The sequence below is a fragment of the Plecotus auritus genome, assembly GCF_963455305.1.
Source record: "Plecotus auritus genome assembly, chromosome: 7".
Lineage (NCBI taxonomy): Eukaryota > Metazoa > Chordata > Mammalia > Chiroptera > Vespertilionidae > Plecotus > Plecotus auritus.
This window is the reverse complement of record NC_137774.1, coordinates 40,993,896-41,020,227: the sequence shown is the minus strand read 5'-3', so window position 1 is coordinate 41,020,227 and position 26,332 is coordinate 40,993,896. Positions and strand designations below refer to the sequence as shown.

General features: G+C 39.9%; 1 protein-coding gene across 2 annotated transcripts in view; it reads left to right on the top strand.

Moving 5' to 3' along the window:
* The window catches only part of UBE2G1 (ubiquitin conjugating enzyme E2 G1), a 112,829-nt gene extending 92,499 nt beyond the window's left edge, over positions 1–20,330 (top strand). Inside the window, exons 3-7 of one of the 2 annotated variants that reach the window (XR_013961140.1) lie at positions 6,026–6,123; positions 9,538–9,716; positions 13,748–13,870; positions 14,837–14,972; positions 19,242–20,330. Coding sequence is in view for 1 of the 2 variants with exons in the window: in XM_080679036.1 (XP_080535162.1) it covers positions 6,026–6,123; positions 9,538–9,716; positions 13,748–13,834 (364 nt within the window). In the remaining variant the exon portion in view is untranslated. The remainder of the gene's footprint in view (positions 1–6,025; positions 6,124–9,537; positions 9,717–13,747; positions 13,871–14,836; positions 14,973–19,241) is intronic. The other variant, XM_080679036.1, reaches the window with a different exon arrangement.
* Positions 20,331–26,332: the final 6,002 nt, after the last annotated feature.

The following is a 26,332-nucleotide window of genomic DNA, read 5'->3' as shown; positions in this document are numbered from 1 at the left end:
TATACTTACGCATTACTTTATTTGAAACTGATAGTTGCCATGAGTATCATTATATTTATGTTTACACAGTCTTGAATCTTTATTACTTCTCTATTAGTCTTTCTAGTGCTGTTAAGAATCAATTCTTGAGGCTGTCTTTATGAAAGAGATTCTGAAACTTGTGTGATACACCTATTGTTTTTATACAACTGATTATCAAGTAGTGGATAGCTACTCATATCCAGAGAAATGAAAAATTTAGGTAGGAGAGGCAGTGGGTTTTTAAAGAAAGTCTCGGACACCTGGATAGCACTGTGTAAATATATGTTTAAATTTATATTGGTAAATGGTGAATGCACAACTTCTTCTTATCTCTTACTCTCTTTTTCTTTCATCAGTAATGGCTACTCTGTTCAAGTTGTGTGCTGCTTTGTTTCTTACTACTGGCAATGAAAAATGGGAGAATCTTAAGATTATATGTATTTTGTAGTATTTTTTTTAAAGTATATTTTACTGATGTTAGAGAGGAAGGGAGAGGGAAAGAGAGATAGAAGCATTAATGATGAGAGAGAATCATTGATCGGCTGACTCCTGCATGCCCCCACTGGGGATCAAGCCTGAAACCCAGGCATGTGCCCTTACTGGGAATCGAACTGTGACCTCCTGGTTCATAGATCAACGCTCAACCACTGAGCCACGGCTGCTGGGCTGTATTTTGTGGTATTGCCTTAACTTGAGACGATATAGAAAATAAAGAGTTAGCTAACCAAACTCTGATTAATATTCTTTTACAGTAACAAAATTTTTTAATACTTTTAAGACATAGAGTCACAAGCCATATGTTCTGTAATGACTTTTTGGAGGGAATGAATCTCGTACACGTATTCCTTAGAAATTGATGGATCACTGGCTATGCCATACCATTTATCATTCAGTGCTTAAGAACATGGGCTTTGGGGACTATCGTTGTTTAGTTCCCTGACTCTACCATTTTTATTAGTTGTGTGATTGAACAATTACTTAAACGTTGTCTTAGCAGTTTTATTTCTAGGGTAGAAGCCCTATGCCTAGGAAGTGTTTGGATTGTTCAGTGTTATGTTGCTTGCAGTAGCAAAATAATTGGAAGCAATCAGATGTCTTATAATTGTAATGGATAAACTGTGGAATGTGGCAGATAAACTAAATGAACAAGAGACAAGTATCAAGATGAGTACAATGTTGAGCAAAATTTCATATGACAGCATACAGTTTATCCTTTTATGATAGGGATTGCGAAGTATGGCAGAATGGTAGGATCTGACAAAGCAGAATGATAGGATCTCTGATCCTTGTAAGATTTTTATAATTTAATACAAAAACAGTATGATAGGCGTCATAGAAGAAACTTGAACTAGGCCTAGGTTTCTCATCCTTTTCAAATGGGGAACTCTCGGTTGCATACCTTCAAAAAAATTTTATTTTACTGATTTCAGAGGGAGGGAGAGAGATATACAAACATCAGTGATGAGAGAGAATCATTGATCAGCTGTCTCCTGCACGTCTCCTACTGGGGATCAAGCCCTCAGCCCTGGCATGTGTCCTGACCGAAATTGAACCTTAACCTACTGATTCATGGGTCGATGCTCAACCACTGAGCCACACCGGCTGGACTATACACTTCTTTTTAACATCATGCCAATAATATCTGTAATGAAGATAATATATAATGAAAGAGAAGATTTTTTTAATTCATTGATGCTTTTCAATAAACTTTGAATTTGCTCATCACTGTAGTATCCCTGTATAGTTGAAAAACAGTGAACATATAACATGTTAATATTTATTCTACAACTAGAGGCCTGGTGCACAAAATTCGTGCACAGGGGGGTGGTGTTCCTCAGCCCAGCCTTCACCCTCTCCAATCTGGGATCCCTCTCACAATCCAGGACTGCTGGCTCCCAACCACTTGCCTGCCTCTGCCTGATTGCCCCTAACCGCTTCTGCCTGCCAGCCTGATCACCCCTAACCACTCTCCTGCCAGCCTGATCGACGCCTAACTGCTCCCTGGCCAGCCCGATTGCCCCTAATTGCCCTCCCCTGCCGGCCTGGTCACCCCTAACTACCCTCCTCTGCTGGCCCAGTCACCTGTAACTGCCCTCCCTGCTGGCCTGATCACCCACAACTGCCCTCCCCTGCAGACCTGGTCTCCCCCAACTGCCCTCCTCTGCCAGCACGGTCACCCCTAACTACCCTCCCTGCTGGCCTGATCGCCCACATCTGCCCTCCCCTGCAGGCCTGGTCCCCCCCAACTGCCCTCCGCTGCTGACCTGGTCTCCCCCAACTGCCCTCTGCTGGCCCGGTCACCCCTAACTGCCCTGGCCTGGTTTCCCCCCCCCCCCCCAACTGCCCTACCCTGCAGGCCTGGTCTCCCCTAACTGCCCTCCCCTGCAGGCCTGGTCTCCCTCCAACTGCCCTCCACTGCAGGCCTGGTCCCCCTCCAACTGCCCTCCACTGCTGGCCTGGTCACCCCTAACTGCCCTCCTCTTCTGGCCCAGTCACCCCTAACTGCCCTCCCTGCTGGCCTGATCGCCCACAACTGCCCTTTCCTGCACGCCTGGTCCCCCTCAACTGCCCTCCCCTGCAGGCCTGGGCCCCTCCCCCCAAATGCCCTCCCCTGCAGGCCTGGGACCCCCCCCCCCCCAACTGCCCTCTCCTGCAGTCCTGGTCTCCCCCAACTGCCCTCCTCTGCTGGCCTGGTCACCCCTAACTGCCCACAACTGCCCTCCCCTGCAGGCCATCTTGTGGCAGCCATCTTGTGTCCACATGGGGGCAGCCATCTTGTGTCTTGGAGTGATGGTCAATTTGCATATTACTCTTTTATTAGATAGTATGTTTTGTATCCTGTGGGTCTTTTGAGTTCCTCTTTGCTAATTTAGCTGTTCACTAGAAGTTTGCACACACAAATGGGGACTACTGAGCAAGACTTTAAACACACAAAAAATGTTCATAGGTAAAGGAGACGTTAAGGAATCCACCTATAGGAGAAAAACTATAAGGAATAGCATGGTTGTTTCAGGATGGGCGAAGGCATTGCAGACAGAGTTAAAAAAAAAATCTGTGCTTTAAGTGTTTTAGGATAATCCTATTAGATTTGATTGAAAATAATGAGACTAGGTAATTTTTTATGATAGGAATTCCAATCAGCTAATAGAAAGCTTTTAAGAGGATCTAACCAATCAAAATTTAAGGAAAAGCTAACAATATTGAGGAGTAGCCTCATCAGTAGAATAAAGTGCTTGGGCTTTGTGGCAATGATTCTTGGCTATTTTCTGTAATTATGGCTTTCAAACTTTTTTTTTTTTTTTTTACACCACAACCCATAATCAGGAATAATTTACATCATGACCCAATGTATACTTAGGTGTATACATTAGTGTCTTAATGAATAGAAGCATGTATGTAGATTATATAACTGAAACAAATTATTTGTGATAAGCACCTTTGTTTTCTATTCTACTTTTATTTAAGAAGAAAACTGGTTAGTTACTCACTTAAATGATTTATAGCCCCAGCTTGAAAAACTAGTTAATATAATTATGTTCTAAGACTAGTTTTGGCACTTTCTAATACAGTTGGGGTAACATAGGCTGAGAAAATAGATGTATCTCTTTATCAGTGTAATGCATTCTTCAGGACAGATACTCTAGTTTCCATTTTTCTCATCTTCAGGTTTTTTTCCCCCTTCAGTACATAATCTTACAAATTATGAAAATTAAGGCCAGCAAGGCAGGCATAAAATTTGTCATTTTTCTTCCTTTCTGCCTCTGGATATCTATCTGTACTGCATTCTCTCTGTTTTTTTTTTTTTTTTTTTTTTCTGTACAGAAGGGAAAAGATGTTTTTTGTTGTTGTTGTTGTTAGGCACTTATTCTACTTTTTTTATTCTTTTTTTAGTCTTTCTGCCATTTACTTAAAATTGGCCCCCGCCCCCCTCTTTCATTTGTATTATTTCTCATCTTTTTCTTTTTAAAAAATCATTACTAGGAATATTTTTTTCCATTTATTTTTAGAGAGTGAAAGGGTGAGAGTTGGAGGGGGTGGGGAGAAGAGAGACACTGATGTGAGAAAAACACACATCAGTTGGTTACTTCCCACATGTGGGATTGAACCTGCAACCCAGGTATGTGCTCTTGACCTGGAATGGACCCCTCGACCCTTTGGTGCTTGGGCTGACACTAACCACTGAGCAACGCCATCCAGGGCAAGTTACTGTCTTCTTTAACTGTTAAACTCAAATTATCCTGTTTGTTATGCTTGTGCTTTACCACTTTATTCTTACTTTCTGCCTTTTCTTATTGCTTTTACCAAAATTGTATTACTAAGGTTACTTTTTATACTTGGAGTCCAATGAGTGGCATTTGCTAAGTGTTCAGGACTACTTGGTAGTAATGATCTCTCTCTCTTTTATTACCCTCTCCCCAATTTTGCTTTTATGATCAGAGAAAGGTGATAAAAATGAATACTTGCTGTGGTTAAAAAGTGAAGCTCTACTGAAATGTCCGAAACAGAAAGTAAAAGATTCCATAATCCTGTGCTCCAGAGTTAACCATTGTTAATGTATTTATGTCATGTTTCATGTAAACATACCCCCATTTTTTATCTCTTAAAGACAGATGGGTTTATCCAGTAGATATTTGTGTTTTTTCAAACTTAATAGATTTCTCATATTATTCCAATACTTATTACTGATTTTTTTTGTATTTTCCTCTGCCACTAGAATGGTAAGTGCCATGAAATCAGAGCTCTCTAATGTCTTGCTCTGTTATATCCTTTTACATAGAATAGTGTCTCGCACAAGTAGATAACCAATATATATTTGTTCAGTGAATGAAAACCATTTAATGAGCTGAGAATTCTATTTCTCACTGATGTAAAACAAACACCATCACATAATGGTATGTATATTGAGCAGTAAAAGAATCTGATATGCGAATTGCTGTTGCAGCAAATTGGTCAATGTAATAAAGGGACATGGTGGCTTGTTAAAATTGGGTAGTCAAGTAAAATCTTTCTCAAGAGGTAACATTTAAGCTGAGTTCTGAATGACAAGGAGAAACTGGTATTTCAAACAGAAGAGACAGGTGGTACCAAGGAGACAAGGCAGGACTTAGTCATTTTTGCCCTGTAAGGTTGACTTCATCTCATTGTTTTTTATTGTTAACATATAAAATTCATTTTATTGTTCTGACAAATCTTCAAGAACATTTGCTAAGTAAATGTCAGTGCTCTGGAACTGCACTAATACAGCAGTCACTGGCCAAATGTGGCTATTAATATTAAATAAAATTTAAAATTCAGTTCCTTTGTTTCACTAGCCATATTTCAAGTGGCAGGTGGCTACCATATTGGACCACACAAATATAGAACATCTCCAATGTGTAGAATGTTCTATTGCACAGGACTGCTTTGGAAAGTCACTAAAATATAAATTACTTGAGCAGCTGTATGCTTTGTTCATTGATATACTCCTAGTGTCTGACACATCATTTGTTAAATGATGAGATAAGTAAGTGGATGAATGAATAGAAGGTCAATGCATTTCTTCCCAGACAAGGAACAACAAAATGTGCATAAAGTCTGAGCTGAGAAGGAGCTTAAGTGTTTGAAAAATGGAGAGAAAACTGGCTCGAACAGAAAAAAGAGTGATGATTTGAGATCAACATAGAAATTTGGCAACTTGACCCTAAGGCAATGTTAAACCTTCTAAATTTTGTTTTAAGTGCAGCGGGAAGTAATAGAAAATTTTGTAGCACAGCAATAATGTGATCTGATTTGGATGTCTTTTTTGAGCTATTTGTTTTACTAGTTTTTTGTGAGTTTAAGAAGGTGGTGTAGGTATGACAGTTTTTAAACCTGGTTATTTATAGAGTAAGTAAACTGTCTGCTTGAAATCCAGATTATTCATTTATTTATGCTGTCAACCCTTGTTTTTATATTTGTTTTAATAATTGTTTACTTATAAGCAGGAACTTATTGGCAAGAACTTGTTTATGTTTTTGTTTTCCAGTGAAGGTGGTGTTTTTAAGGCTCATCTCACTTTCCCAAAAGATTATCCCCTCCGGCCTCCTAAAATGAAATTCATTACAGAAATCTGGCATCCAAATGGTAAGTTTATCTATTTTTACTTTTACATTTACAAATACGATGGCCTGTCACTGAAGTTTTCAAGTTCAGTAAGAAAGATATAGTTCTCAGTGAAATTGCTTTGGAATTTTTGTACTAAGTTCATTGTATTTGTTATGCACATGGCCATGCATTAGATTCTTTAGGTGAAAGGAGCAACAGAGATCATATGGAAAAAAGGTTTTTTTACTTAGTTTTCAGCTCTTTTAAGATGTTCCAAACTAGAGGCAAGTTTGGTGGGTGATACGATGATACTCACCTTAATAGAACTCTTATAATTGAAGAGATAATTTCCAAGACTCATTGGCTATTACAAAGAGCACAAAAGTAATTAAACCTGGATTGTGTAGTTACTTTTTCCTCTTCTTAGCTCTTAGACTTTTTAAACTATATTCTTAGTTATAAAACAGGGAATGTCCTACCTATTTCTTTTTTTTTTTAAAGTATATTTTTATTGATTTCAGAGAGGAAGGGAGAGAGAGATAGAAACATCAATGATGAAAGAGAATCATTGATCGGCTGCCTCCTGCATGCCCCCCACTGGAGATTGAGTTGCAACCCAGGCACGTGCCCTTGACCAGAATCGAACCAGGGACCCTTCAGTCCGCAGGCTGACGCTCTATCCACTGAGCCAAACCGGCTAGGGCTGTCCTACCTATTTCATAAGGCGACTGAGGGCTTCAAATGAGGTAAAATAGTGTATGTTTTAACCTTTGGAAAGCATCCCAGTACTGCTGTTTGTGGAATGGAGACATTGACTTTTTTACCCAAAGATGTACTGCCATTTAAAATCCACCTTGTGAACCAAAGGTTAGGCTAGATAAGTTATGTTTATTATACACAGTCTCCTTGAACTTTTGGCCTTGTTTTGTATGAGTTTGCAAGGATTTGTTTTCTAAGAATGTTGACTTACCAGTATTTTGTAATCAGCTGTCTTTTTATACTACTACACTAATCTGCATTTTGTTTTTCCTAGTCAAGGTTTTTTCAGTTGCAAGGAAGAAAAACCCTTATTTATTAAACAAAATCAGTGAGAGAGTATGGATTATTGAATAAATTAAGGCATTATTGCATGGATAGGGAGTATATATTAGAACCTTGGCTTGCAAAACAAATGGGTCTTATGAGAGACTAGAACTGGCAAATGGCAAACTATTGGGAACCAAGGGAACTACCATATTTCATAGCATCTGAGATAGCAGTGATTACAAAAGGCATATAATTACTTTTGTTCAGAAGGGAGAAAAATATCTAACAATTTATTTGTGGGGAAAATGCATTAACAATAGTCCTACATGAAGTATGGATGCATGAATTAATGACATTCACCTCTTGTTTCTTTGAAATATCTTTCATCTTTTCCTGGGCTTTTGGCGGGTTTTTTGTGCTTCACTTGAATTATTTGATGTGTAATATCAGCCTGTGTACACCTATTTCTAAAGAAGATGTGACTAAGCTTCTCACTGTTGGCTACACCAGACTAGCTATAGAATTCTAAGCAGAGGCTCTTTGAGCCTTACTTTCTCTATCTGTGAGAATTAAACGAGAGCACATATGAACGCAATAAGTGGCACTTCTCTTCTGTTAAGAGGAAGGATAGCAGTGGCCTAGGTCAGTTGTCGGCAAACTCATTAGTCAGCAGAGCCAAATATCAACAGTACAACGATTGAAATTTCTTTTGAGAGCCAAATTTTTTAAACTTAAACTTCTTCTAACGCCACTTCTTCAAAATAGACTCGCCCAGGCCGTGGTATTTTGTGGAAGAGCCACACTCAAGGGGCCAAAGAGCCGCATGTGGCTCGCGAGCCGCAGTTTGCCGACCATGGGCCTAGGTAATTTAAGAGGAAAGCTGAGGGAACAAGTGTTTTCTTGTGTGTGTGTTTCTTCTTAAAGTTGAAAAGACTTTTTTTTTAAAACCACAGTGCCCTTTACTTATTTTAAAAATATATATATATATTTATTGATTTCAGAGAGTAAGGGAAAGGGAGGGAGGGAGGGAGGGAGGGAGGGAGGGAGGGAGGGAGAGAGAGAGAGAGAGAGAGAGAGAGAGAGAGAGAGAGAGAGAGAGAGAGAAACATAAATGATGAGAGAGAATCATTGATCAGCTGCCTCCTGCAGGCCCTCTACTGGGGAGTGAAATAATTAAAACTCATGAAGAAAGGATACCTGAGGAGGTGAGGGGCAATGATGGCAAGTACAGGAAGAATTAGACAAAAAAAGAGTGAAAAGGCATTTTGAAATAGGAATGAGAGGAAAAGCGAGCATCTGAGTATCTGTTAGGCACTGGAGATATAAAGATGATTAATGCATTATGGTCTTTTTCTATAAGGATATTATGGTCTATATAAGGCAAAGGTAGACATGTAGACTTAATGGTGAAACTGAGGGATGATAGTGATGTGTAGTTATAAAGGTGTGTTGGTAGCATAGAAGAGGAAGTTAGCGAATATGAATTTTTATTTTGTTTATTTTTATATATGTTTTTAAATATTTTTATTGATTTCAGAGAGGAAGGGAGAGGGAGAGAGAGAGAGAAACATCACTGATGATAGAGAATCATTGATTGGCTGCTTCCTGCACGCTCCCCACTAGGGATCCAGCCTGAAACCCGGGCATGTGCCCTTGACTGTAATTGAACCGGGGACTCTTCAGTCCGCAGGCCAACACTCTTATCTACTGAGGCAAACCAGCTAGGGCTATTTTTATTTTTTAGTATTTATTGTTGAAGGTTAAATATGTCCCTTTTTTTTCTCCCATTGACCCCTTATAGCCTGCCCTCACCACAGTCCTCCATCACCCTATTTTCTGTGTCCATGGATTATGCATATATGCATACAAGTTCTTTGGTTGGTCGCTTCCCACACCCCCTCAACTCCCTACCTTCCCTCTGAGATTTGACCATCTGTTTTATGCTTCTTTGTGTCTGGATCTGTTTTGTTCATTAAGATTCCACATAAAAGTGAGATCATGTAATAATTATCTTTCTCTGACTGGCTTATTTCTCTTAGCATAATACACTCCAGGTCCCTCAACGCTGTCTCAAAAAGTAAGAGATCCTTCTTTTTTTACGGCTGTATAGTATTCCAGGACCTGCTGTATTTACTACATGTAAATGCTAGGCAACATCTATCTACATGCTAGGTATCTTGAAGTTTTGCACAAATGTACAAGATAGCTTACATTCCGATTGGGTTTTTCAGATGAATCCTATTTAGTAAAATCTGTGGTCTTCTTAGAAGGTTAACGGGTTCCATTTTGGAAATTAACTTCTGTATATTCATTGTTTTATACAGGTTCTGTGGAAATTAGGACTCAATCTATAATAGATATCTTCTGTATAACCAAATTATTTCAAATATGTATTTTAAACAGGACTGTTTTTCTCTAATTTTGCAGTTGATAAAAATGGTGATGTATGCATTTCTATTCTTCATGAGCCTGGTGAAGATAAATATGGTTATGAAAAACCAGAGGAACGCTGGCTTCCCATTCACACCGTGGAAACCATTATGATTAGTGTTATTTCTATGCTGGCAGATCCTAATGGAGACTCACCTGCTAATGTTGATGCTGCGGTAAGGTGGTCGTATGCACATATCTCCTCCCCTTTATTTAAACTCAGAAATATGGTATCTTTGTGTCTGTGTGTGTGTGTGTGTGTGTGCGCGCGCGCGTGTCTATATCTGTTTATATCCATTTATTTTTCTTACAAAAATATGTTATAGACATAACTCAGCTTCACCCCTAAATACTTGAACTTGGCTCTTCAAAGAATAAGGAAACCATCTTACATGTTATACCTAGGAAAATTTAATATCAAGTTCATATTATTATTATTATTATTCCTGAGTTTTTTTGTTTTCTTTTAAATATGTCTTTATTGATTTCAGAGAGAGGAAGGGAGAGGGAGAGAGAGATAGAAACATCAACTGATGAGAGAAAATTATTCGTAGGCTGCCTCTTGCACGTGACTAGAGGATCGAGGCCACAACCTGGGTATATGCCCTGACTGGGAATTGAACCATGACCTCCTGGTTCATAGGTTGATGCTCAACCACTAAGTCTCATTGGTTGGGCTTTTTTTTTTGGTCTTTTTTTTTTAATGTTTTTATTGATTTCAGATCTACAACAAAGTTGGCATTAGTTAATCATTCCTATATCCTTCACCTAGATTTACCAGTAGTGTACTTTACAGATATCCTAACTCTTCATACTTGAATACTTCAGCATGTATCTCCTAAGAACAGGGTATCTTTCCATATAAGCATAGTACAAGTCTATCATTGATACAATACTATTATTGAATATGCATATCCAGCTCATACTCAAATTTCTTCAGTATTGTTCTTATAGCTTCCTTTTTTTGGTTATTATTGAAAATCCAGAATCTAGGATCCCACATTATTATTATTTTTAAAAATGTATATTTTTGATTTCAGAGAGGAAGGGAGAGAGAGATAGAAACATCAGTGATGAGAATCATTGATCGGCTTCCTCCTGCACACCCCACACTGGGGATGGAGCCCACCCACAACCCATGCATGTATCCTGAAAGGAAATCGATCTGTGACTTCCTGGTTCATAGGTCACCACTCAACCACTGAGCCATGCTGGCTGGGCCCACATTATATTTTTATATTATATTTTATTTCATTAGTCTTCTTATTAGTCTTAGTTCCTCAATCTTCTGTCCTTCTTTGAAAAGCCTTTTTTCTCAATTCTTACTCTTAGAATTTTATTTGTTACTGTATACGAAAGCCAGAAGATTAAAATCACCTTTTTTGGGGGTTACTTCAATCATATATAAAAACTTAGGCCCTAGCCCTAACCAGTTTGGCTCAGTGGATAGAGCGTCAGCCTGCGGACTGAAAGGTCTCAGGTTCCATTCCGGTCAAAGGCATGTACCTTGGTTGCATGCACATCCCCAGTAGGAGGTGTGCAGGAGGCAGCTGATCGATGTTTCTAATTCTCTTATCTCTCTCTCTTCCTCTATGTAAAAAATCAATAAAACAAAATCAATTAAAAATTAAAAACATGTTTTAAAAAAAAACAACAAAAAACTTGGGCCCTAGCTCAGCCGTGGGCAAACTACGGTCTGCGGGGCCGGGCCCGTTCAGCTGTTCTATCCGGCCCGCGGAGCCGAAAGAGTGGAGGGTTCTCTTGCTCTCCCCTCCGCTCATTTACTTTGAATTTATATTAGTTCACACAAACACTCCATCCATGCTTTTGTTCCGGCCCTCCGGTCCATTTTAAGAACCCATTGTGGCCCTCGAGTCAAAAAGTTTGCCCACCCCTGCCCTAGCTGGTTTAGCTCAATGGATAGAGTGTTGGCTGGCGTACTAAAGAGTCCTGGTTCGATTCTGGGCAAGGGCACACACCTTGGTTGCAGGCTCAATCCTTGGTCCTGGTTGTGGCACATACAGGAAGCAACCAATGTGTCTCTCTCATATCAATATTTCTCTCTCTCTGTCTCTCCCCTTCCCTTCCACTCTGTCTAAAAATCAATGGAAAAATATCCTCAGATGAGGATTAACAACAACAAAAACAAAACAACTTAGGTGAGATCTTAAATGTAGAAAAACTACATAGATAATTCCTTTTCATATCTATGGCTTTGAAGTTTCACATTTAGTACTCAAGTTGAAGTAAAGCCTGGTAGAACATTATTCTATTTTTCTGTTTAGACAAGTATTAGTTCAAACAATATAAGAAATAGTAAGGGAGCCGAAACCGGTTTGGCTCAGTGGATGGAGCGTCGGCCTGCGGACTGAAGGGTCCCGGGTTCGATTCCGGTCAAGGGCATGTACCTTGGTTGCGGGCACATCCCCAGTTGGAGGTGTGCAGGAGGCAGCTGATCGATGTTTCTCTCTCATCGATGTTTCTAGCTTTCTATCCCTCTCCTTTCCTCTCTGTAAAATATCAATAAAATATATTAAAAAAAAAAAAAAAGAAAAGAAATAGTAAGGGAGAAGAGATGAAAGCTATTTTTTAAAAAAATCCTGCCCAGCCCGCGTGGCTTAGTGGTTGAGCGTCGACCTATGAACTGGGAGGTCACAGTTCGATTCCTGGTCAAGGCACATACCCGGTTGAGAGAGCTTGATCCCCAGTGTGGGGTATGCAGGAGGCAGCAGATCAATGATTCTCATCATCTATCTCTCCTTCTCCCTTACTCTCTGAAATCAATAAAAATATATATTTAAAAAAATCCTATAGAATCATTTTGAGAAGTAATTCCTGTTCCATTCTCAGTTGTCAGCTCTTTTTTTTATAAGATTGGAACTGACAAGTTGAGTTTAAATCTTCAAAAAGGAGAAAATAAGAACAAATAAATATTTGAAAATGTGAATAGGCAAAATTTTCATAAGGGTAGAAATAGGCCTTTTTAGGAAGTTGAAATATGCAAACGTGACTTTGCAGTCTGTGCAAAATCTATCCCATTCTTTTTTTTGAAACCCACTGCTGCTTTTTCTGATTTAACCAGTTGTCTCATATTTAAGCCATAGCTATATTGTAAACAGTTTTGTTTACCTTTCTTATTTGCTTTTTCTGCTTGCATCGCATATCTTTTAATCATATTGTTATATATATTTTTTTGTTTTTCTCACCTCTCTGTCAGTGACAATACCTGTTTTAAGAAACTCAAATTTTTCTTCGAGATCTCTCTCCTGGATCCCTCCATTGTTTGTATCCAAATTAGATTGATTCAGCCTGCTGCTTTGTTGCTTTCCTTGTATTTTCATTCCTTCACTTGCTACTCTTCTGTATTGGATCATCTGTTTCCTGGATCTCCCTTGCCCCCGCACCCCTTTTTTATTGACTTTTTTCTTTTGCTGTTCTTCATCCAAGAGTAATGTTTTAGAAAAGGTAGCTGGGAATTAAGTTCTTACATATCTGAAAGTGTTTTTGACCTGACCTTATAATTGATACTTTGTTTACAGAATTCTAGGCTAGAAAATCAGATTTCTACAGAATTTATCTTTAGTACTTATTGTTACTGAGGAGAAAGTTGATGCTAGGTTCATTCTTCTGTGTCTGCAGGTGACTTTTCTTTTTCTTTCTAGTTCCTACTACTTATTGACATGCTAGATTAATCAGCTCTGTTCTCAGGTGAAACTATGCCAGTGCTGCTTCGTGTTCCTTTTTTTCATGTGTCTGGCAGTGGTAGTGATATTGTTTTGTTCTTCTCCATCCGTCGCCCCCCATGAAGTAGTGCTCAGTATCATCTCAATATGATGTACTCCACCTGTCTACTGTATATAGGAGGGTTTTATGTCTTTTTTACTTTCTGGTTGCTTCCGTCAGGAAGTGTCAGTAATCCTTCAGATAGCCTGAATATCTTATTTATAAGTTGTACATTTCTTTTCAGTATAATATAAAACTGTTAATGATCTTTCCCTTTTTAAGAGAATTTTGCTTATAGTGGTGATTTGCATGGGGGATTTCTACTCTTTTATACCAGCAGAGTGCCTTGCAGAAGTATTTTTTTACTCCTTTTCTACCTTATCAGCTTGCATATTGTCAAAGCATTACATTCAAAAGTAAAATTAGTATTTGAAATTATAAGAGGAATTGATAAAGTCAGTTGATCTCACTTCTGTACCTACAGAAAGAATGGAGGGAAGACAGAAACGGAGAATTCAAAAGAAAAGTTGCCCGCTGTGTAAGAAAAAGCCAAGAGACTGCTTTTGAGTGACATTTATTCAATAGCTGTAATTTCACTTATTTCAGGGTAAGGTCATTTTAAAAATCAAACAATTACTTTGCCTTTTTATAAATGTTGTATATGTTTTGTGAAATTATGTGACTTAGTTATTTGAATTGTATTTTTCATTGGCTTCAGTTTCTAGTGGTTAGTATACAGTAGTTTGCTGTTTCTCAACAGAAACAGTATATAACTTACTTGCTTTTCCTTTTAATAGGCCCAGCTGTTTTTAAGTAGATATACCAAACTAGTTAGTATGGTAGCAGTTTATTTCTTTTTAGAAACTAGAGATGGTTAAATTTTCCAATGATAAAGTGCTTATTTCAAGTTTCTTCCATTTTACCATTGCTTTTTTTTCATAATTTTATCAGTTTGTATTCCCAAACAATATTGGATGTCTTGAATTGTATATATGGAATTATAATGTATGCATTTTATGTGACTTATTATTCAATATTATATTCTTGAAATTGGTCTGTATTATGTGCAGCTACATTTAATCTGTTTTCACTGTTATGTAGTGGTTTATTAGATAAATTACCTCTCTACTCTTTATTCTTATTGCAGTTATTTTCCAAATTATGGTGGGGTTTTTTTTGCTTGTTTATTTTGCTTTGTTTTTGCTATTATAGAGGATGTGGCTATTCTTGTTTCTTGCTGCACATGTACTGTGAGTTTCTTTAGTGTGTATGCCTATGGGTGGAATTGTTAAGGGTATATACTCTGATTTCTGAAGAGACTCAGATCTCCTTTTTTATCTCTTTATAATAATCTGAAATGCTGAGAATTAACTTGACTTATTGCTGTTACCACCAGATATAATAATAAGCTTATAGTCTTAAAATTATTTGTTTTTCATCTTGTTTATATCCTTTTTATTTTTGCTAATAATTTTGTTCTTATTTCAGTATCATTACATGTAATACTGCCATCACATCTAGTCAGTGGTCCATGTCTTTTCCCTTCTTTAACTCTTGCTTTCCACCACCTTAGATCAAGTTCTTGTTACTAGACACTGCCTTAGTCTGCTAGTTTTGAATATCCTTCATGCCAGCCTCTACTTCATCCTGGATATTTGTTCTGGATACAGCTGCACATTGATCTTCACAAAGCTCAACTCATTGCATCGGTTGGTTTATGAGTATGACAAAATCTTAGGAACAACAAACACACTCAGGGCTTTTATAAATATCATTCTCAAGTTAGAAAAGGGCTTGACGACAACAAAGAATTGATGAGGAATGAAATAACATATTGAAGCCTAAGCTTATGTGTGATTTTACCTTATATAAAAAGTACTTTAAAAATTTAGGAAATAAATAATTTTATTACATTTACCTTGAATAGTATATTGTAAGTTAGATAAGTACTAATGAAGTGTCAGAAACAAATTTTGTAAGGGATTATATATTATCTCCTTTGCTAGTGGGACAAGTTAATTTATGCTTATAACATTCACGTCTTTAAGATATATTTATCAAACTCTGACTGATCTGGCTTAGTTGGTTGGGCATCATTCCACGCACAGGAGGTTGCAGGTTTGATTCTTGTCAAGGGCACATGCCCGGGTTGCAGGATTGATCCCTTGTAGGGGGCGTGCAGAAGGCAGCCAATCAATGTTGCTCTTACATGATGTTTCTCTCCCTCTCTCTAAAAATCAATAAATTATTTTTAAAAAAAGAGATATATTACTCAAGATTAAAGTTCACTTATCAAAAAGATAGAGTCAAAAAAATGTTAAGTCAAAATACCTCATTATGTAGAATAAGTTAATTGAAAACAGTATACTGTTACTCATGAAACTAAACTAATTACTGTTAAAGAGTATGGAAGCAATAATTGGAAATCTTCACTAACATAGGTCAGCACTCTTCATACATTAATAACAAAACAACCTTTAAAGTTGCAAGTACTCCAGATATATTCAGTATGCATTGTAACGGCTTTGCACTATTGTGACAGCTTGGAGTCCTGAATAGAATTTTAAGTGAAATTAATGCATTCTTTTTTTTCCCCAGTGATTAATTTTAGTTACTATTTCTTAGTTACTATTTCTTAGTTATGTTACTGTTAAGCTTCTTTTTTCCCTGTACTTTTAATTTAACATTGTCTTTTGATATTTTGCTAGCTCAATAATATATATCCGCTTCCCTTTTTAATAGTTGCATATTATTTTTTTATTTTTGTATATTTTTTATTTTTATTGATTTCAGAGAGGAAGGGAAAGAGAGATAGAAACATCAATGATGAGAATCATTGATCGGCTGCCTTCTGCATGGCCCCTATTGGGGATCGAGCCCGCAACTTGGGCATGTGCCCTGACCAGGAATCGAACCTGGGACCCTTCAGTCCACAGGCTGATGCTCTATCCACTGAGCCAAACCGGCTAGGGCAAAAGTTCCATATTATTAAGAATCAAGATTTATATGTGAAATGAGAGGTAACACCAAGAATAGGAGACACACTGAGCTCATTTCAGTTCTTGTTAATGAATATTTGTTAAATGCCTACTATTTGCAAAAGCATGATAGTTACATAGATGCATTATCTACATTATCCTGGCCAATTCCAAAGCTGTTAATTTAGCCAGTTAGATCAGACATAAAATGGTAAGATTAAATCACATTAAGAACTCTAGTGGGAGTAGAAGCAGAGTATAGTTTTGATAAGTCAGCACATACCTAAGTACTGAATGGTTAGGATGGTTAGGACAGAGATTAGACATAGAAGTGCTTGTGAGATGGGGAGTAGAGGTGAAAATTCATTTGATGTAGGGAGCAGTACTTATTAGGGCCAAGGAAAGCATCTTGTATAATTTCCACACTGAGGGACAGAAGGAAGAAACAGAGACAGAAACATGTGGGCTGGTTGGCCACAAAGAGGAGAGTGAAGCATTACTGAACTCAGGGAGTGGATGTGGATGGTCACCAATGCTAGGACATAAGACAAAGAATCCTATATAATAAAAGCCTAATATGCTAAGTGTCTGGTCGTCTGTTCAGCCAATCAAAGCGTAATATGCTAATGATATGCTAAGGTCGCTCAATCGCTCGCTAAGATGTACACTGACCACCAGGGGGCAGACACTCTGACCTGTTGGTTAGCTTGCTGCTGGTGTCTGGCTGATCAGGGCTGAGCAAGAAGGGCCGGACATCCCCTGGAGTCCTCCTGTGGTCCCTCCCTGGCTGGCCAACTTCCTGCATCCCTCCCCGGCTCCGATTGTGCACCGGTGGGGCCCCTCGGCCTGGCCTGCGCCCTCTCGCAATCCAGGCTGAGGGACCCCCACCTGGGTGCACGAATTTCATGCACCGGGCCTCTATTAAGATATAAGAATCAGTTTTGGGGGGAAACCAGTAAATTGGTGATATGCAGGGTGGGTGAAGGGGAAGAGTTGAGTTGTTTTCTACTAGTATACTTAGTGCCAGTTCAGTAAGAATTGGAATTTTTGGAAGTATCTGTGTGAAAGTAATGGGGAAATTTCTTGATACTAAGCTATTTAATTCATGGACTGCTTTCACTTAAGAATGATTGAACACTTACTCCTGAGTGAGTAGTTACTTTTATTGTCTGTGATATCAAAAAGTGTTTTTTATTTGGAAGCATACTTGTCTGCTCTGTATTTTTAGGGCCTTTTAATAAAATGTGTGACTTTAACAAGTGGATATATGGTGCTTGGGCCAAATGCCCTAACATTGAGCCACCGGCCATGGCCGGAACTATATTTAAAATTTTATTTACTACTAGAGGCCCGGTGCACGAAATTCGTGAACAGGGGAGGGGAGGTGTCCCTCAGCCCAGCCTGCACCCTCTTCAATCTGGGACCCCTTGAGGGATGTCTGACTGCCCTTTAGGCCTGACCCTGGTGGGATCGGGCCTAAACGGGCAGTCGGACATCCCTCTCACAATCCAGGACTGCTGGCTCCCAACTGCTCACCTGCTTGCCTTCCTGATTGCCTCTAACTACTTCTGCCTGCCAGCCTGATCACCCCCTAACCACTCCCCTGCCAGCCTGTTTTCCCCTAACTGCCCTTCCCTGCAGGCCTGGTCACCCCTAGCTGCCCTCCCCTGCAGGCCTGGTCACCCCTAACTGCCCACCCCTGCAGGCCTGGTCCCCCCCAACTGCTCTCGCCTGCAGGCCTGGGTCCCCCCCAACTGCCCTCCCCTACAGGCCTGGTCACCCCTAACTGCCCTCCCCTGCAGGCCTGGTCCCCCACAACTGCTCTCCCCTGCAGGCCTGGGCCCCTCCCAACTGCCTTTCCCTGCAGGCCTGGTTGCCCCCAACTTCCCTCCTCTGCCGGCTTGGTCACCCCTAACTGCCCTCCCCTGCAGGCTTGACCGCCCCCAACTGCCCTCCCTTGCAAGCCTGGTCCCTCCCAATTGCCCTCGACTGCTGGCCTGATCGCCCACAACTGCCCTCCCTTGCAGGCCTGGTCCCTCCCAACTGCCCTCCCCTGCTGGCCATCTTGTGGTGGCCATCTTGTGTCCACATGGGGGCAGGATCTTTGATCACATGGGGGCAGCCATCTTGTGTGTTGGAGTGATGGTCAATCTGCATATTACTCTTTCATTAGATAGGATAGAGGCCTGGTGCATGGTTGGGGGCCAGCTGGTTTGCCCTGAAGGGTGTCTCGGATCAGGGTGGGGGTTCCCTTAGGGCGTGGGGCGGCCTGGGTGTGGGGCCTGTGGTGGTTTGCAGGCCGGCCACGCCCCATGGCGACCCAAGCAGAGGCCCTGATATCTGGGGTTTATTTATCTTCTACAATAGAAACTTTGTAGCCTGGAGTGGAGCCAAGCCTTCTGTTTGCTCTGTGGCGGCAGCCATTTTTTTTTGGATTTATGTATCTTCTATGATTGAAACTTTGTAGCCTTAAGCGGAGGCCTGGGCCTGTCAGGATGTGCGGAGAGCTTGGCTTCCTCCATCACCGGAGGCAACCCTAGCCTCCTACTCTTTCCAGCTCCGTGGCTGCCACCATTTCTGTTTGGTTTTATGTATCTTCTATCATTGAAACTTTGTAGCCTTGAGTGGAGGCCTAGGCCAGCAAGGGCAGGTGGAAAGCTTGGCTTCCTCCATTGCCGGGGAAACCCAAGCCTGCCTCCTGCTCTCTGTGGCTGTAGCCATCTTGGTTGGGTTTATTTGCATATTTGCTCCTGATTGGCTGGTGGGCGTGGCTGGTGGGTGTAGCGGAGTGATGGTTAATTTGAATATTACTCTTTTATTATATAGGATTATTTAAATTTAAAGAGAAGTGGCCGTATGTGGCTCCCATATTGGACAAGCACAAAGGTGACCTTAAAATGAAATTAATTTGTTTTTAAAGAAATAGCATATGAGTAAAAATATAATAGATTCTTTTATAATTTATAAATTTATTTTATAATGCTGTTTGTTTTGTTGTAGGTCTCCAATCGAGAAACATGGCACTGTTTTTCCTGCACTCTACCCACCTATTGCTGGACTTCTCTTGTAACAAGTTGGCAAACACTGGCTGGAACTGGGCTGCAATAAAACATGCCAGTATCAATGCTGACAAGAGCCTAACAAGTGCCAACTTACAGATGATTACGTATTTTGAATTCTAATGAACTGTTTTAACCTTCAGGAAGAATTGTAAAGACCTGTACATAGCACAACATGATCCGGATAATATATATACTGTTCATGTACATCCACAAATACACCTTGTACCAAATAATGCTTTCTCGTAGTAGAATAAGAATCGTGTAAATTCTAAAAGATTTTAGCAGGTTTTCTTCCCCTACTCATTGTTTCTTATGTTTTAAAAGACTCTTTAAAGCATGTCAGATGAAAAGCAATTAGGATTAAAAGTTTCCATTTAATTTCCTTTAAACCATTGAGGCTTCATTAAACTCTTTCCATTTACTAAAGTTTGTATCTTCTTTGTTTTGACACACTCCCCTTTGTGTTTATCTCTTCTATCTGCCAGAAGGTTTCAAATCATTTAGTTCCAATACTGAAATACGAAATAAGCAGTTACTTGATTTTAATGATGACTTCTGAGGAGTGGTCATCACTAGGTGCTTTGTCCTTTTTGTATTCTAGTTGTACCCGTCACTTGGATTGGATGTAGCAATAACATTTTTTGGCTGTTGAGAGCTCTTGAACTGTCATTATTCCTAAGAACTAAAAAGAGTTGGTTCTGAATTCAATTTAGTGAAATTTACCCCAATTATACAAAATTCTGATTTGGTTTTACTTTTGCCCTCCAGTGACCTACTGTTAAGGTTGGATGAGTCAAGCATGCACAGCTACAGGCTTTCTACTTAACTTCTGGGTTTGCTTATTAAAAATGCTATTTACCCTCATAACCTTAGCCCTTCATATTTCTTTGCCTCTATTCTTCTATACTCAGATTTTTCTCACTTATTGTACAAAGAAATTGCGATGTATATTTTCATGTAATTTGATTTTGGAATTCTGTCACCTTATGTAGTGAGTTCTTCCAAAATATAATTTTTTTCCAATAATTGTCAAGTCGTTGGCTTTTATTGTATTGAATGAAGGTTATAATACTGAATGCCAGAGAAGTGCAGTTCAGAAAAATCTCAGGTTGATTCTTTATGCAAACAAACTTTTAATACTTGAAAATCACATGACCATGACAGTATATTTATTTGTCTCTATCTAGATTCTTATGTGAATCTCAAAGCATTACGGAGGTGTAAATGCTTTCTGTTTTGACATACAGATTCTGTCACTGACATAGCGCACTTGGATTTTATTGTTTGAGTATAAATATATTTCGTGAGTTTTCTAAAACAATTTCAGGAAATGGTAAAATGAGCATGTACAGTGTTAAAGGGAGGTCCAGATTCCTCTCTGTTTGGTGTGAGGTTGGGATTGGGAAGTAGTTTTTGGCAGATAAGGTATAGAACTTGAGACAGTATCATATGGGACATGGTGTTTGTGAGAATTGGTGCATCTCTGCTCTGTGGAGTTTGGAGAACTATTTTGGCAGAAGAATGAAAGGATTCCTGCAAGTAGCCTAGTCCTTTACGAACTTTTCATGTCCTTTTTTAAGCAGAAGTAAAATGGTTAAGGACGTAGTCACCATAGAGAGTGATTTTTCTAAATCCCAGGCTGTTTTCCACTCTGAAGCATTATAAAAACCCATAAATGTGTAATGACTGAATGTGAAATTTTTTATTTTATTCATTATGGCCCAAATTTCTTTAAGATCTTTCTGACTTTCTTTTTTTAAGACTCTTAAGAATTGTTGCCCCAACGTGCCAGTACTGCACACCCACCTGGGACTTTGAACGCAATCCCTTTACTCTTAAATCAGAAATTGTTCACATGGTGGTGGTTGTGACAAAATGAAGTCTGAATTTTGCTATCCCATTGCTAAAATTCTGCCTAGCAATCTGTTGAGTTTAAAACCTAGTGATTTGGGAGTGGCAAATGACCTAGTAACTCAGGGACAACTATTCTTGAACTTTTAAGTGCCACTTTAATTCAGTTACTTTGGTATAATCATATGTGTTTAATTTAGATCTAGAAGGGAGAGCCAGAAATGAGTGCACCTTTCCACACTCCTTTCCACCTGGTGCCCTGGCTATGCTATACATGGAAACACAGGCTTACATAGATGCTTTGATTTTTCCTCTGTCAGAGGTGTCATCTGTGCCTTTCCAAGAGTCATCTGACAGTGTGAATTTAAATGCCTCCATATTTGTTAAATCACACTTGGGTGACACTGATCCAGGTGGCTGTTGTCCCACCAGTGCCTTGCCGTTAGTGTGAGGTGAGTCCTCTCTGCTTTAGGAAAAGGATTTTTCTCCCTAACCTTGTGCCAACTATTGACATCTCCATAGTCATGGATTATAGAACTGTTGGCTGCTTCCTAAATTTACTCTTAAGTTCTTGTAAAGGCATATAGATTTCAGTCTGTTCATAACGGGATAGATGATGTCAGTGGCTTTTTGGCCTCTTTGTAAAATTTAAAATCCATATGAAGTTGGTTTTACCTTGTTATTTATAAGGTAATATCTTTGTGAGGTTATTCCACTGGTTGTGTGATCACTTGGGTGTCATAGTATTTTTTAATGGCCTTCATTCTTAGTTGTGATATTTTATCTTATGCTCACTCACCCTTTACAAATCTGCCTATTTGGGGGTTCTGGTGCCTGTGTATCTTTGCCCGTCTGGTCTCCAGTTGGTGGAATTTCCTTTTGTACTGCCACTTCTCAGCATCTTTGAAATTTGACATAATGTTGCTTCATTCCAGTTTTAGTTCTGTAATTTGTTGATTGTATTTAACTATGTGAGTTCTATTGTGATGTTTACTGTATTGTAAAGCACCTCAATCATGTGATGGGGGCTCTATAAATCAATAAATGATGACTTAGAGGCTGTATCATGAGCTATTTTGGTTTTAGGATGCAGGTCTCAAAAGCAAGTTGCGGGATTCTTTTTATATAAACAGCCCATGATACCAAAAGGTCCACAAGGGGAGCCTTGATAAAGAATTTTTAAAACTTCATTTAAAGAAGGAACCAGAGGGTGGGAAGTTAACTTCCAACCTGATATAATGGTCTTAAATTTTCTAGTAAAGGACCAATCACCCTTCTTTAATCAGAGTTTTCTGTGATGCTAATTTAGAATCTAAATAAAATGAGCACATGTTAGAGCATTATTGGAAATGTTGTCTTTGGTCTAAACTGGCTCTACCATAAAGATAAGCAAAAGATGAAGGACCCAGACACAAAATGTGAACTGGAAGAGACCACAGGCACCATCTCAATCACCCTCTTCCCTCTTTTAAACAGATGGACACACTTGGCCCAAATCTCTGCACAGGACCACTTAGTAAGTTAGTGGCAAAAGAGGCAATATAGTTTTGTTTTGTTTAAATAGGATGTCAATATTCAGCTTCTTACCCTACATCTTTACATATAGTTTAGTGTTAGGTGTTGAAAGCTTGTTTGTTGATACAAGTTGCCAGTGGCTATTAAGATCTCTTCCATACAAACAGCAAAGAACATGGAGCTAAGCTTGCTTCTTACAAAACAAGAAAATCGAGAGCTGTTGGGGAAGATTGGGAGTCATTTTCCAAGTTTAATTCCCTGGTAAATATATTTGACATAAAATTATTACAGGAGGGCGTGAATAATGTTGCTGAACACTTAACAGTTTTATGCATAACCATCTCCTCAAGGTTCATAGCAAAAATGTTTTTATTTGCATGCTGCTTCCAATGCAAATGAGGTTTTGGGTGTGCCTACTGTGTGCCAGGCACTAACTGGGCTTTTAGTAAAAACCAGTTGATTTTCTCCCAGCCTCTCAGGGTTGTAACCATGTTAATAAGTTTTTTATTTTCTGGGGGATTGTAAACCTCAACAGGATTCAGTCTGCAGAGCACGTTATTTCTAGGATAAAGTATTTTTGGTCACTCAGTTTCAGATATAACCTGCTAGGGTAGGATTAGGCTTTTTGACTTGTTGAGTCAGCGCATCACACTGAGCTGTAGTGAAATGATTAAAGAGTTTTGATTCCTATTCACATAGGTGGAATGAATTGAAGAAGGAAGAGGTTCACAAAAGGCAGCCATATCTCAGACATAGGAGCTGCACAGAAAACCACAGGAAAGAGACTTTTTCTCCTGCCAGCAGTATTTATTAGGAATAAGTAACACTTGTGACATCTCATTTATTCCTAGAGCACCAGTTCCTATTTATTGAGGTTCTACTTTGTGACAGGCTTGTGCTAGGTAGGCTTCATAAAGGATCTAGCCAAATTCTTATATGGATCCTTCAAAGTAATAATTTCTTACAAGGAAATTGGTTCAGATAAATTTGTCAAGATTGCAGAGCAAGCAAATTTCACGGCCAGGTTTCAGTTCCACAACCTTCCTTACATACTGGGTGCCGTTATCCCTTATTTCAGGAATACCCTTTCCAAGGTCACATGAAGAGTGGTTGTGTTAGGGCTGGTACTTGAACTCAATTCATTGGACTACCACCACTTTGGGTCTAGCAACGCCCTTCCTCCTCCTCCCATGTTATGGCACTGCGTCCCCAGAAAGTCTGTTCCCTTGTGCTCTGAAGGCAGTCAGCCTTTATCCCTTCTGTATTTCATGTTCCTTGCCCGGGACAACTCCACATTAAGTTTCTATTAACCTGGTGCTAAACCATAGACGACCAGCTTCTGGGTTGGGGTTTTGTACATAGCAGAGCAGCTCCCTCACTGCAATCTATTGAAAGTCAGCCCTCGACAGAAGGGTTTGTAAAAAAGAAAAATTTCTATTAATCGGATAGAAAAACCTGAATTAGGTCTAAGATGAACGATGTTTTGTAGTGCTCAACATTCTTAAGATGACTGTATTTCAGGTCAGATCTATTATAGCTCCATCCAAGCCTGTTGGGTGTTGTAGTCGCTGAGTACTACAGATGTTTTCATTTACAGGCTTTAAGAAGTCTTCTAGAGCTCAGAGGATTCATGCCAGGTAGAGCCCACTCAGAAGACAAGGGCCCAGAGAAAGGATTGTATTAAAGGTTTCCTAAAAGGACTGCTTTTACCTCTGTTAGAGGGCTTCTTGAAGGTGGGTTTTGATGAGGAGGTAGTCAAGCCCTTGAGTTGATTAAATCTCTTAAAGTGAGTTCTCCTTTGACTTTGGACATCTAGTCCCAAGTAAATTGAAAGGGGGAGCATTTGAGATTAGGAAGAAACACATGCTCCCCTAAGGGAAAGGGTTGTCATCAAATTCTCTGAAGGGTCATGACCCTTCAAATCATTAAGAACCATGGATTCTAGTCCAACTCCTTCTTGAAGTAGATGGAGAATCTGAGATCGCAGTGTAAAGCTTGCAGGGACTTGCCCAACCCGGAAATCAGTTGCAGAGCCAAACTTGAACCCAGTTCTCCAGACTCCTGGTATAGGTCACAGTAGTAACAACTCATCAAACATTCTGAACAGCTGCTGTACGCCAGACACTAGTTAGGCTGGTGTAGGTGAGGCAAAGTTAAGTCATATGCTGTCAGACCAGACATCAGTCAAGTCACCACTTTCATGTCATTTTTACGTTGTGACCCAGACAATACTTGTAGGGTACTGTTAAAACAGATGAGGCTGCTTGTGGCCAGGGGAGACTGGCTGGCTTGCTTGGTCACCCTGATGGCCCCAAGGGCTCACTATTTGGCACACTTATAACCCATTCTTGACAGGGAAGCTTTGTGCTAGGATACCTCCATTGAACCTGGCAAGTATAGTATTCCCCTCGCCTTCTTAGTCTAAGTGCTGCTTGCTCAGTGCAGCTCCTCTAAGCACCTCTCTACCCATATCGCCACATCTTTAGTTTCCCCGCCACAACTGGACCATCATTTCTCTGGGCATCTTATTATTTTTTTTTAAAATATATTTTATTGGTATTTTACAGAGTGGAAGGGAGAGGGATAGAGAGCTAGAAACATCGATGAGAGAGAAACATCGATCAGCTGCCTCCTGCACACCCCCTACTGGGGACATGCCCGCAACCAAGGTACATGCCCTTGACCGGAATCGAACCCAGGACCCTTCAGTCCGCAGGCCGACGCTCTATCCACTGAGCCAAACCGGTTTCGGCACTGGGCATCTTATTGTTCTTAAATATTTCAATACCCTCTTCCCTCTCATCTCTCAGGTGTCCCTCAGCCAGAAGTACTCTTCTTCAAATTTTAACCCATGACCCTGTTTCCCATGTTCTGAACTCCAGATTCCTCCTCCACTTCACTACCCACTAATGCTTAATCTTGGTATCGCCTAAAACTTCTCCAACTTCAAGTCCTCCCCCCTTTTCTGTTCTGACCCCTCATCCTGTTCTCAAATCCTTCAACCCATCCTTTCTGACTCGTACAGCTTTAATAAGAGTAGTCTCAAAAAAAAAAAAGTACATATAGGAGACACTGAAACCAGGACTTCCAATCTATGTTCTCTCCCAACGTTTCTTCATTCTCTTCTGGTTGGTACTCTTGCCTACAAACTTCAAACATAATACTGATGTCATCCAGCGTTCTCCCCCATCTCCCTCCACTCCCATCTATGTCCTCATGTTTTAGAATAACAGTGACTTCCTTTTGCATTCGCTTGCAGGGCATCTCTCCTCCCCAGGGACCTAGAGCCGTCTTTTAGCCTTTCCCTCTCCTTTGGCTCTTTTCTCTCAGCCTCTCACATCTTTACAAAAAAGATCTAAAGACCGACCCCCCCCCCCCCCCCCCCCGACCCTCTCACGGCCAAGTGTTCCCAAAGAGGAGACTACGCTGTCCATCCTTTCCAGTGACCTCCCTAGGGAGTGCAATATGATAGAGCCAGGTCGGTGCCTGATCAGTCCCTGGCTTCGAAGGCACTAAGTGAAGAGAGACAAGCTTTCAGTGTCCGGCTACTCCCTCCACTTTCATTCACTGTTTTTTCACAGTCTAGGCTCCTCCCTTTGCCTGGACTCCCATGACTCTCGCGAGACCTGCGGCCTCTGTTACGCACCGCCCCAATTGAGCGGC